This window comes from Chiloscyllium plagiosum, unplaced genomic scaffold, assembly GCF_037043375.1.
Source record: "Chiloscyllium plagiosum isolate Xiang-an unplaced genomic scaffold, Cpla_swu_hap1 HiC_scaffold_1, whole genome shotgun sequence".
In the NCBI taxonomy this organism is placed as follows: Eukaryota; Metazoa; Chordata; class Chondrichthyes; order Orectolobiformes; family Hemiscylliidae; genus Chiloscyllium; species Chiloscyllium plagiosum.
The window spans coordinates 165,356,700-165,370,067 of record NW_028270139.1 but is presented as its reverse complement, the minus strand read 5'-3'; the positions used below and the strand labels follow the sequence as shown (position 1 = coordinate 165,370,067).

The following is a 13,368-nucleotide window of genomic DNA, read 5'->3' as shown; positions in this document are numbered from 1 at the left end:
GGGAGCTCTGGACTCGCACCCCAAGATCCCTCTGTATAACTAGGTTCCACACATTTACTGTGTACTTTCCTCTCGTATTTGATCTCCCAAAATGCTTCACTTCACTCTTGCCCAGATTAAACTCCATCTGCCATTTATCCACCCAATTTTCCAACTGATGCATATCCTGTTATGCCCTTTGACAAACCTCCTCACTGTTTACAACTCTATTTTTATGTCAACCACAAACTTACTAATCAGACCACCTACATTTTCATCTGAATCACTTATAAATATTACGAACAACAGGGGTTCCAGCGCCAATCCCAATGGAACACCGCTGGTCACAGATCTCCAGTCGGATAAAGACACACTCCACAATTCCCCTCTGCCTTCTGGGACAAAGCCAGTTCTTTATCCACCTTGCCAGCTCAACACAGATCCCATGTGACTTCACTTTATGTATCAGCCTGCCATGACGGACCTTGTCAAATTCTTTAGTTAGTTGGTGTAAACAATATTCATACCGGCAATCTCTCATCACTCACCTTCATCACTTCCTTAAAAAAAAACACCATCAAATTCGTGAGACAAGACTTCCCCTGAACAAAACCATGCTGATTATCCCAGATAAGTATATTTCTGTTCAGTAAATCCTACTCCAATAATTATCCTCTCGCTAATATAAAGCTCCTCTATAAACTGCAATGGTTTTATCAAGCATGACTGCTCTTTCATATGCCTGTGCTGACTCTGTCTGGCGCTGTCCTGTTAAGTTCAGGAGTTGGAGTGAGTGCTTACTCCATTCAGACAGTGACAGGCCTGGCCTTACAGAACCAGGACATAAATCAGACTGAACTTATCAGCAAGAGCCTCTCTGATCAGACTTCAGACAATGCTGGAACACTCTCACAATCAGCAGCAGAGCAGCGAGTGAGTGTAGAGATCATCCTCAGAAAGAGAGATCAGCCTCAATCTTCCACAGTAACCCAGCGCTGTTTCTGTCCAGTCCCTGAGAGAGAGGTAAAACAGTGTACAGGTACCTGAGAGTCGTGGTGAGTTGGCATGCTCTATAATCCAACCACAACCAACGCTATCCATGGCAGCCCCATCAAACAAAATCTGGAAAAGGGACTGAGGCGGCTGGGCCACACAAGTAAAAGTTAGAAGCATGCAAATTTCAAGGAAGTGAAAGTAGGAATTTATAAATTAAGCGGTCACCAATTCTGACAGAACGAAAGGAGGACAGAGTAACTACACAGCTCAGAGACAGAGGATGACAGATGCAGATAAATGTTAATTACACTGTTCCCACAGACAGACATAACACAGTGTGAAATTACACTGTTCCCACAGACAGAGATAACACAGTGTGAAATTACACTGTGCCCAGAGACAGAGGGATAACACAGTGTGAAATTACACTGTTCCCAGAGACAGAGACATAACACAGTGTGAAATTACACTGTTCCCAGAGACAGAGAGATAACACAGTGTGAAATTACACTGTTCCCACAGACAGAGACATAACACAGTGTGAAATTACACTGTTCCCAGAGACAGAGAGATAACACAGTGTGAAATTACACTGTTCCCACAGACAGAGGGATAACACAGTGTGAAATTACACTGTTCCCACAGACAGAGATAACACAGTGTGAAATTACACTGTTCCCACAGACAGAGGGATAACACAGTGTGAAATTACACTGTTCCCACAGACAGAGACATAACACAGTGTGAAATTACACTGTTCCCACAGACAGAGACATAACACAGTGTGAAATTACACTGTTCCCACAGACAGAGGGATAACACAGTGTGAAATTACACTGTGCCCAGAGACAGAGGGATAACACAGTGTGAAATTACACTGTTCCCACAGACAGAGGGATAACACAGTGTGAAATTACACTGTTCTCACAGACAGAGGGATAACACAGTGTGAAATTACACTGTTCCCACAGACAGAGGGATAACACAGTGTGAAATTACACTGTTCCCAGAGACAGAGGGATAACACAGCGTGAAATTACACTGTGCCCAGAGACAGAGAGATAACACAGTGTAAAATTACACTGTTCCCACAGACAGAGGGATAACACAGTGTGAAATTACACTGTTCCCAGAGACAGAGAGATAACACAGTGTGAAATTACACTGTTTCCACAGACAGAGGGATAACACAGTGTGAAATTACACTGTTTCCACAGACAGAGAGATAACACAGTGTGAAATTACACTGTTCCCACAGACAGAGACATAACACAGTGTGAAATTACACTGTTCCCACAGACAGAGAGATAACACAGTGTGAAATTACACTGTGCCCAGAGACAGAGGGATAACACAGTGTGAAATTACACTGTTCCCACAGACAGAGATAACACAGTGTGAAATTACACTGTGCCCAGAGACAGAGGGATAACACAGTGTGAAATTACACTGTTCCCAGAGACAGAGGGATAACACAGTGTGAAATTACACTGTGCCCAGAGACAGAGGGATAACATGTCTGACCCTATGATGGTGAGTAGGTCATTGATGAAGCAGCTGAAGATGGCAGGGCCTAGAATCCTGAGGAACTCCTGCAGAGTTGACCTGGAGCTGAGATGACTGACCTCCAGCAACCACAACCATCATCCTATGTGTCCGGTATAACTCTAACCAGCAGAGAGTTTGCCTCTGATACCTATTGACTCCAGTTTTGTTAGGGCTCCTCAATGTCACACTTGGCCGAATGCAGCCTTGATGTCAAGGGCTGTCCCTCTCCCCTCCCCTCTGGAGTTCAGCCCTTTTGTTCATGTTTGAACCAAGGCTGTAATGAGGTCAGGAGCTGAGTGACCCTGGTGGAACCCACACTGGGTGTCACTGAGCAGCCTATTGCTATGTAATACACTACACAGCACTAACCATCTGGATGAAGGAACTGAGGGCATTCTGGTTAAGTTTGCAGATGATACAAAGGTAGGTAGAGGGACAGGTAGCACTGAGGAGGAAGGGAGGCTGCAGAAGGATTTGGACGGGTTAGGAGAGTGGGCAAAGAAGTGACAGATGGAGTATAACGTGGGAAAGTTGAAGACATGCACCTTAGTAGGAAGAATAGAGGCATGGACTGTTTACTAAATGGGGAGATATTCAGAAGTCTGAAGTGCAAAGAGACTTGGGAGTCCTAGTCCAGGATTCTCTCAAGATCAACTTGCAGGTTGAGTCAGTAGTTAGGAAAGCAAATGCAACAATGTCATTTATTTTGAGAGGACTTCACTCTGGCATCATCTCCACGATGCTGCCAGACCTGCTGAGCTTTTCCAGCAACTTCTGTTTTAGTCTCTGATTTACAACACCTGCAGTTCTTTTTGGGTTTTCTTTAATTAAGGACCTGTCTACGCCCCCTCCCCCCCGCAGGCGGTTGTAAGTCGGTCACTATTTCAAAAAGAGTGAGGGAGATCCCACAGAGTCCAGACAGCATAGCGGCTCAGTGGTTAGCACTGCTGCCTCACAGCACCAGGGTCCCAGGTTCGATTCCGGCCTTGGGTGACTGCCTGTGTGGAGTTTGCACATTCTCCCCGTGTCTGCGTGGGTTTCCTCCCACAATCCAAAGATGTGCAGGTTAGATAAACTGTCCATAGTATTAGGTGCATTAGTCAGGGGTGAATATAGGGTAGGGGAATGGATCTGGGTGGGTTACTCTTCGGACGGCTGGTGTGGACTTTTTGGGCCAAAGGGCCTGTTTCCACACTGTAGGGAATCTAATCTGATATTTATCCATCCTATCCAATCACTGTCCTCCTGCTGTTTGTGGGATCAAGCAGAACCAGGAGATCTGAAACAAATCGAAGAGAAATCGCTGGAGAAACTCAGCAGGTCTGGCAGCATCTGTAAGAGAGAGAGAGAAAAACAGAGTTAACGTTTCGGGTCCAGTGACTCTCCATTAGAACTCTGTTTGTGGGAGTTTGCTGACCACAGATTTCCTGAGACGGTTGCTTGTGAAGGGTTTTGGGATAGCGAGAGGTCATGACAGACGCTGTAAGTGAGCCTGTTCCTCGTTCTTGCTCACAGTGATCTTTGTTCCTGCTTTCAGAAACCCATACAGGACGCTCCGCAAGGTGAGAGCTGCTGATGTGGAAGTGGTGAATGACAGATTTAGTTGAATAAAGAAGTGACAGAGAGCAGCTTAACCAACCTCACGTCAGGCTGTTGTTAATTAGAAATATCGGGTTAGGCCTGAGATGGTGATGCTGCGGGAGTTATTATCGTGAGAGGCACAAAATGGTCTCAGCTCCAACAAATTACCAGAAACTGCACTGCAGGAACAGTAGGAGGCCATTCAGCCCCTCCAGGCTGTTACACAGGGACAGCAGGAGGCCATTCAGCCCATCAAGGCTCGTCCACATAAAAGCAGGAGGCCATTCAGCCCTTCAGGGACTGTTACACAGGAATAACCCTCAAGGCTGTTTTACACACACACACACACAAACACACGCACTCCCTCTCTCTCTCACACACGCTCACACAGTCTCTCTCTCACACTCTTCACACACACACACACACTCTCCCTCTCACACTCGCTCACACACGTGCACACACTCTCTCACACACACTCTTCTCACACACACAATCTCTCTCACTCTCTCTCACACACACACTCTCTCACACACAAAATCTTCACACATGTACACTCTCTCACACCCGCTCTCACACTCGCTCACACACACACTCTTCATTCACACACACACACACTCTCTCACACACTCGGTCTCACACACACACTTACACTTGCTCACACACAAAGACACACCCAGGAATTTATTGTTTCTGAAAAGGGTAGAGAGCAATCAGACCACGGGACAATATCGAGGATAACTTGATAGATTGTTTATTTAAAGACTGAGTTTGAACAAAACATTGTTCCACGTTGTGTCAGCATAGGGAATTGTGGGAAGAGTGGGTGATGGAGGTAGGGACAAGGGGACAGAGGATCACGGGAGGGAATTGGGGGAGGGGGCAAGGAATGTGAGGGAGTCAGCAGTGATGGAGTGCACAGCAAAATGTTTGAGAGGTTGAGGTGGGGAAGTGAGGGAGGGGAGAGTGTGGGGAGTGAGTGGGGTGAGGGGAAGGCAGCGAGAGGAGGAGAGTGAGGGGAGAAGTGATGGGAGGGGGAAGAGAGGGGAGTGAGGAGAGAGGGAGTGTGAGGGAGCAGTGAGGGGAGAGGGAGCGAGGGGAGTGAAAAGAGGGGCGGTGTGGTGAGGGGAGGAGTGAGGGTGGTGGGGAGAGAGAGGGGGGACTGAGGGAAGGAGTTAGGAGCGGGGAGAGAGGGCACGTGGGGTGAGGTGGGGGCAAGAGGAGAGGAATAGGGGGAACTGAGGTGGTAGAAAAGGGGGAGGAGAGAGTGAGGGGCTGGGGTGTGATAGGAGCAGAGGTGAGGGGAGTGGAGTGGGGGGAGTGGGTGAGAGGGGAGATGTCGAGGGGAGAGGAGGGGGAGTAAGTGGGACTGTCCGGGTAAAGTGAGCAGGAGTAAGGGAGGGCAAATGGGCGCTGGGGGAATGGGGGAAGGGAGGGAGTGGGGAGGGAGTGAGGGGAGGGGGAGTGAGGGAGTGAAGGCCGAGTGAGGGGGAGGGAGTGAGGGGGAGGGGGGAGGGAGTGGGCGGAGAGGGGGAGGGAGTGAGGGGGGAATGGGAAAGTGAGGGCGGAGTGAGGGAGGGGTGTGAGGGGGAGGGGCAGTGGGGGAGTGGGGGAGTGAGGGGGGAGTGAGGGGGAGGAAGTGAGGGGGAGGGGGAGGGAGTGGGTGGAGAGGGGGAGGGAGTGACGGGAGGGGGAGGGGGAGTGACGGGGAGGGAGAGGGGGAATGGGGGAGTGAAGGGGAGGGAGAGGAGGAATGGGGGAGTGAGGGCGGAGTGAGGGGGGAGTGAGGGGGGAGGGGGAGTGGGGGGAGTGAGGGGGAGAGGGTGTGGGGGGAGTGAGGGGGACTGAGTGAGGGAGGGGAGGGGAGGGGGAGTGAGGACGGTGTGAGGGTGAGTGGGTGAGTGAGGGAAGTGGGGTGTGGGTGAGTGGGGGGAGGGGGAGGGGGTGTGGGTGAGTGAGGGAAGCAGGGAGTGGGGTGAGTGGGGGGAACAGGGAATGGGGGGAGTGAGGGGAGCAGGGAGTAGGGGGAGTGGGAGGAGTGAGGGGAGCAGGGAGAGTGAGGGGAGTGGGGTGAGTGGGGGGAGCAGGGAGTGGGGTGAGTGGGGGGAGCCGGGAGTGGGGTGAGTGGGGGGAGCAGGGAGTGGGAGGAGCAGGGAGTGGGGGAGTGGGGGGAGCAGGGAGTGGGGGAGTGAGAGGAAGGGGAGTGGGGTGAGTGAGGGGAGGGGGAGTGGGTGAGTGAGGGGAGGGGGAGTGGGTGAGTGAGGGGAAGGGGAGTGGGTGAGTGAGGGAAGCAGGGAGTGGGGGGAGCAGGGAGTGGGGGAGAGTGGGGGGAAGGGGAGTGGGGGAAGGGGAGTGGGGGAGTGAGAGGAAGGGGAGTGGGGTGAGTGAGGGGAGGGGGAGTGGGTGAGTGAGGGGAGGGGGAGTGGGTGAGTGAGGGGAGGGGGAGGGGGAGTGGGTGAGTGAGGAGAGGGGGAAGGGGTGAGTGAGGGGAGGGGGAGTGGGTGAGTGAGGGAAGCAGGGAGTGGGGGAGCAGGTGGAGCAGGGAGTGGGGGGAGTGAGGGGAAGGGGAGTGGGGAGAGTAGGGAGTGGGGTGAGTGAGGGGAGGGGGAGTGAGTGGAGGGGGAGTGAGGGGAAGGGGTGTGGGATGAGTGAGGGGAGCAGACAGAGGGTGTTTCCTGGCCTTGAAGAAGGGGGCAGATTGTCAGCGAGGGAGAGGTAGGGGGTGGGGTGGGGTGGGGTGGGGTGGGGTGGGGTGGGGTGGGGTGGGGTTGGGTGGGAGGTCCTCACAGGTGGGTGCTGCTCTCCTCCTTGTTCTCCCGGGACTCCCGCGGATAGAACTCAGACACAATATTCCCCGGAATCCTCTTCAGCATCTCCTTCGGGAAAATCCGTAGCAGCTGCCACCCAATGTCCAGGGAATCGAAGATTGACCGGTTCTCATAAGGTCCTGAGACAGAAATTACCCGTGAGAACGACATAGGGACAGCAGGAGGCCATTCAGCCCCTAGAGGCTGGTACAAAGAAAGAGCAGGAGGCCATTCAGCCACCTGAGGTTGGTACAAAGAAAGAGCAGGAGGCCATTCAGCCCCTCAAATCTGTTGCAGTGGAACCACAGGAGGCCATTCAGCCCCTCAAGCCTGTTATACTGGGACAGGAGGAGGTTGTGGTCCATTTTGGTATTAACAAAGTAGGCAGAGAGATAGAGATGAGGTCCTGCAAAGGGATGCCAGGGTAGGGGAATTGGAAAGGCAGGAGCTGTTGGGTTATAATCTTGGGATTACTCACTGTGCCACATTACAGTGAGGCTAGGAGCAGGCAGTTGGTTCAGGTAAATACACAGCCTAAGAGCTGCTATGGGAGAGAGCTCCTGGATTATTGTGACTCCTTCCCAAGTGGGGCAGCTCCTTACCTTGGACAATGAAGTTCTTCTCAAACTTCTGCAGAAATTCCAGGTACAGGAGGTCATCAGAGGTCAAAGCCTCTTCACCCACCACGGCCTTCATAGCTTGGACATCCTTTCCAATGGCATAGCAGGCGTACTGTCCAGGAGAAAGAGGGAAAGCCGGACTGGTTACAGAGAGAGAGGAGGAAACACAGAGTACTGTGTGGGGACATAGTGAGAATCCAAAAGGTTAGACAGCCTGAAGAAGGATCCCAGCACACTCCCTCCACATCCCAGCACACTCCCTCCTCATCCCAGCACACTCCCTCCACATCCCAGCACACTCCCTTCTCAAACTATCACACTCCCTCCACATCCCAGCACACTCCCTCCACATCCCAGCACACTCCCTCCTCAAACTATCACACTCCCTCCTCAAACTATCACACTCCCTCCACATCCCAGCACACTCCCTCCTCAAACTATCACACTCCCTCCACATCCCAGCACACTCCCTCCTCAAACTATCACACTCCCTCCACATCCCAGCACACTCCCTCCACATCCCAGCACACTCCCACCACATCCCAGCACACTCCCTCCTCAAACAATCACACTCCCTCCACATCCCAGCACACTCCCTCCACATCCCATCACGCTCCCTCCACATCCCAGCACACTCACACTCCCTAATCCCAGCACACTGTCTCCATCATCCCAGCACACAGTCTCCCTCTTTAATCACTCCTCACACTCTCCCTAATCCCAGCACACTCTCTCCACATCCCAGCATGCTCCCACCTTAATCGCAGCACACACTCTCCCTAATCCCAGCACACTCTCTCCCTAATCCCAGCACACTCTCTCTCCACATCCCAGCACACTCTCTCTCCCTAATCCCAGCACACTCTCTCTCCCTAATCCCAGCACACTCTCTCTCCACATCCCAGCACACTCTCTCCCTAATCCCAACACACTCTCTCTCCCTAATCCCAGCACACTCTCTCCCCCTAATCCCAACACACTCTCTCTCCCTAATCCCAGCACACTCTCTCTCCCTAATCCCAGCACACTCTCTCCCCCAATCCCAACACACTCTCTCTCCACATCCCAGCACACTCTCTCCCCCTAATCCCACCACACTCTCTCTCCCTAATCCCAGCACATTCTCTCTCCCTAATCCCAGCACACTCCCTCCCCCTAATCCCAGCACACTCTCTCTCCCTAATCCCAGCACACACTCTCCCTAATCCCAGCACACTCTCTCTCCCTAATCCCAGCACACTCTCTCTCCCTGATCCCAGCACACTCTCTCTCCCTAATCCCAGCACACTCTCTTTCCCTAATCCCAGCACACTCTCTCTCCCTAATCCCACCGTACATTCTCCCCCTAATACCACCACACTCTCTCTCCCTAATCCCAGCACACTCTCTCTCCCTAATCCCAGCACACTCTCTCCCCCTAATCCCAGCACACTCTCTCTCCCTAATCCCAGCACACTCGCTCTCCCTAACCCCAGCACACTCTCTCTCCCTAATCCCAGCACACTCTCTCTCCCTAATCCCAGCACACTCTCTCTCCCTAATCCCAGCACACTCTCTCCCCCTAATCCCAGCACACTCTCTCTCCCTAATCCCAGCACACTCTCTCTCCCTAACCCCAGCACACTCTCTCTCCCTAATCCCAGCACACTCTCTCTCCCTGATCCCACAACACTCTCTCTCCCTAATCCCAGCACACTCTCTCTCCCTAATCCCACCGTACATTCTCCACCTAATACCACCACACTCTCTCTCCCTAATCCCAGCACACTCTCTCTCCCTAATCCCAGCACACTCTCTCCCCCTAATCCCAGCACACTCTCTCTCCCTAACCCCAGCACACTCTCTCTCCCTAACCCCAGCACACTCTCTCTCCCTAATCCCAGCACACTCTCTCTCCCTGATCCCACCACACTCTCTCCCCCTAATACCACCACACTCTCTCTCCCTAATCCCAGCACACTCTCTCTCCCTAATCCCAGCACACTCTCTCCCCCTAATCCCAGCACACTCTCTCTCCCTAATCCCAGCACACTCTCTCTCCCTAATCCCAGCACACTCTCTCTCCCTAACCCCAGCACACTCTCTCTCCCTAATCCCAGCACACTCTCTCTCCCTAATCCCAGCACACTCTCTCCCTAATCCCAGCACACTCTCTCTCTCCCTAATACCAGCACACTCTCTCTCCCTAATCCCAGCACACTCTCTCTCCCTGATCCCACAACACTCTCTCTCCCTAATCCCAGCACACTCTCTCTCCCTAATCCCACCGTACATTCTCCCCCTAATACCACCACACTCTCTCTCCCTAATCCCAGCACACTCTCTCTCCCTAATCCCAGCACACTCTCTCCCCCTACTCCCAGCACACTCTCTCTCCCTAATCCCAGCACACTCGCTCTCCCTAACCCCAGCACACTCTCTCTCCCTAATCCCAGCACACTCTCTCTCCCTAATACCAGCACACTCTCTCTCCCTAATCCCAGCACACTCTCTCTCCCTAATCCCAGCACACTCTCTCTCCCTAATACCAGCACACTCTCTCTCCCTAATCCCAGCACACTCTCTCTCCCTAATCCCAGCACACTCTCTCCCTAATCCCAGCACACTCTTTCTCTCCCTAATACCAGCACACTCTCTCTCCCTAATCCCAGCACACTCTCTCTCCCTAATCCCAGCACACTCTCTCCCCCTAATCCCAGCACACTCTCTCTCCCTAATCCCAGCACACTCTCTCTCCCTAACCCCAGCACACTCTCTCTCCCTAATCCCAGCACACTCTCTCCCTAACCCCAGCACACTCTCTCTCCCTAATCCCAGCACACTCTCTCTCCCTGATCCCACCACACTCTCTCCCCCTAATACCACCACACTCTCTCTCCCTAATCCCAGCACACTCTCTCTCCCTAATCCCAGCACACTCTCTCCCCCTAATCCCAGCACACTCTCTCTCCCTAATCCCAGCACACTCTCTCTCCCTAATCCCAGCACACTCTCTCCCTAATCCCAGCACACTCTCTCTCTCCCTAACCCCAGCACACTCTCTCTCCCTAATCCCAGCACACTCTCTCTCCCTAATCCCAGCACACTCTCTCCCCCTAATCCCAGCACACTCTCTCTCCCTAATCCCAGCACACTCTCTCTCCCTAATCCCAGCACACTCTCTCCCTAATCCCAGCACACTCTCTCTCTCCCTAACCCCAGCACACTCTCTCTCCCTAATCCCAGCACACTCTCTCTCCCTAATCCCAGCACACTCTCTCTCCCTGATCCCACCACACTCTCTCCCCCTAATACCACCACACTCTCTCTCCCTAATCCCAGCACACTCTCTCTCCCTAATCCCAGCACACTCTCTCCCTAATCCCAGCACACTCTTTCTCTCCCTAATACCAGCACACTCTCTCTCCCTAATCCCAGCACACTCTCTCTCCCTAATCCCAGCACACTCTCTCCCCCTAATCCCAGCACACTCTCTCTCCCTAATCCCAGCACACTCTCTCTCCCTAACCCCAGCACACTCTCTCTCCCTAATCCCAGCACACTCTCTCCCTAACCCCAGCACACTCTCTCTCCCTAATCCCAGCACACTCTCTCTCCCTGATCCCACCACACTCTCTCCCCCTAATACCACCACACTCTCTCTCCCTAATCCCAGCACACTCTCTCTCCCTAATCCCAGCACACTCTCTCCCCCTAATCCCAGCACACTCTCTCTCCCTAATCCCAGCACACTCTCTCTCCCTAATCCCAGCACACTCTCTCCCTAATCCCAGCACACTCTCTCTCTCCCTAACCCCAGCACACTCTCTCTCCCTAATCCCAGCACACTCTCTCTCCCTAATCCCAGCACACTCTCTCTCCCTAATCCTATCACGATGCCTCATTTTGTTCATTCACAGGAGGTGGGTGTCGCTAGAGCAACACTTATTGCCCATCCCTAATTGCCTGGGTTGGGGGTGGGGGGGGATTGCTGTGAGTCTGGAGTCACATGTCGGCCAGTTCCCCTTCCCTAAATAGCATCAGTGAACCAGGTGGATTTTCTTGGTCAACAATTAACAATCATCATTAGACTCTTAATTCCACATGAATTCAAATTCCCCAATCTGCCATGGTGGGATTTGAACGTGGGTCCCCAGGACATTAGCTGGGTTTTTGGATGAATAAATCTAGCGATAGCACTAGTGGGCCAGCACCCCCCCTCTCATTCTCTCCTCAATATCTGCTCTCCCTATCAATCTCACTCATCCATTCAACCTGATTTGAATGCTCCCTCTGAGGTCTCTGTTTCTGTTCCTTGTAGTTCATGTTGGTGCCCCCTGATGGCATGCTCTCTGTGTTTCATTCCCCTCCTTACCAGCTGATTGGACACGTCGGCGTGGTCTTTGCGAGTCATCCCCTCCCCAATAGCTGATTTCATCAGGCGGGAAAGTGAGGGGAGCACATTGATTGGTGGGTAGATCTGAAAGGGAAGCAGACACGTTGGCATTGGGAGCTACACAGGCAACACTGGGAGCGCGAACTGACCCAATCCATCGGTCTGTTTTCACAGCCCTCCCACTGCAACTATCAGATATCCCCGATCAGACACAGCCCTGCAATAGAACTCACAGAGCGATCATGAATAAGAGCAGGAGGGTCATTAACCTGAGCAAACAGCTTGAGAATAAACTGGAACCCAATACCAAGAGTGATGACGGTTTGCAATGCTGTCTCTCTCACACACACTCTCTCACTCACACACATTCACTCATACACACATACACTCACTCGCACACACACTCACTCACATACACTCATTCATATACACACACACACACACTCACTCACATACACACACACACATTCACTCATACACACACACACTCACTCGCACACACACACTCACACCCACTCACGTACACTCATTCATATACACACACACACATTCACTCATATACACACACACACTCACTTGCACACACACACTGACTCACATACACTCATTCATATACACACACTCTCTCACTCACACACATTCACTCATACACACACACTCACTCGCACACACACACCCACACTCACTCACATACACTCATATACACACACACTCACACACACACATTCACTCACTTGTACACACACACTCACTCATACACTCATACACATACACACACAGTCACTTGCACACTCCCACACACACACTCTCTCACTCACATATTCATTCATATACGCACACTCATGCACTCACACACACACACTCACCCATATACATGCACACACTCGCACACTCACGCATACACGCACACTCACACACATGCATAGAGACACACACTCACGCACACACTCACACCCACACATACTCACTCTCACACACACACACACATGCACACTCATTCACACACACTCTCTCACTCACACATACTCACTCATATACACACGCACACTCATGCACACATGCATACACACACACATTCGCCCTTAACTCTCAAATCACCCCCTCACTGATTAAAAACCCGTCTGACTCAGCCTGGAATACTGTATACTGAATGACCCAGCCTCGACACCCCCCTGTGGGAAGGAATTCCACAGATTCACTCCCCCCCTCCCCCCCACCACGTTCAGTGTCAGCAAGTTGCAAGCCCATTAGTGAATCCGATGAGATTTATAACCGGGCAGGCTGGGTTCATCGCTGAGTCTGGGTGTATTTAATCACCCTGACTGGAGCTGAGGATCCAGCCTGTTGCCCACTCACAACCTGAGCTACCGGGAGAGGCTGAACAGGCTGGGGCTGTTTTCCCTGGAGCGTCGGAGGCTGAGGGGTGACCTTATAGAAGTTTATAAAATCATGAGGGGCATGGATA

General features: G+C 52.3%; 2 protein-coding genes across 5 annotated transcripts in view; both read right to left on the bottom strand.

The window, feature by feature from the left end:
- Positions 1 to 1,136, bottom strand: part of LOC122546768 (shootin-1-like) — a 110,748-nt gene extending 109,612 nt beyond the window's left edge. For 3 of the 4 annotated variants that reach the window (XM_087996717.1, XM_087996775.1, XM_087996831.1), the window contains exon 1: positions 1,023 to 1,136. In XM_087996717.1, the coding sequence (XP_087852843.1) occupies positions 1,023 to 1,080 (58 nt within the window). In that variant the 5' untranslated portion in view covers positions 1,081 to 1,136. The remainder of the gene's footprint in view (positions 1 to 1,022) is intronic. The other variant, XM_087996867.1, reaches the window with a different exon arrangement.
- A 5,428-nt stretch (positions 1,137 to 6,564) lies between these two features.
- The window catches only part of LOC122552966 (V-type proton ATPase subunit B-like), a 177,795-nt gene continuing 170,991 nt past the window's right edge, over positions 6,565 to 13,368 (bottom strand). The window contains exons 12-14 of the mRNA XM_087991994.1: positions 11,883 to 11,987; positions 7,511 to 7,640; positions 6,565 to 7,048 (exon numbers count right to left, since the gene is read on the bottom strand). Coding sequence (XP_087848120.1) covers positions 6,885 to 7,048; positions 7,511 to 7,640; positions 11,883 to 11,987 — 399 coding nt within the window. The 3' untranslated portion in view covers positions 6,565 to 6,884. The remainder of the gene's footprint in view (positions 7,049 to 7,510; positions 7,641 to 11,882; positions 11,988 to 13,368) is intronic.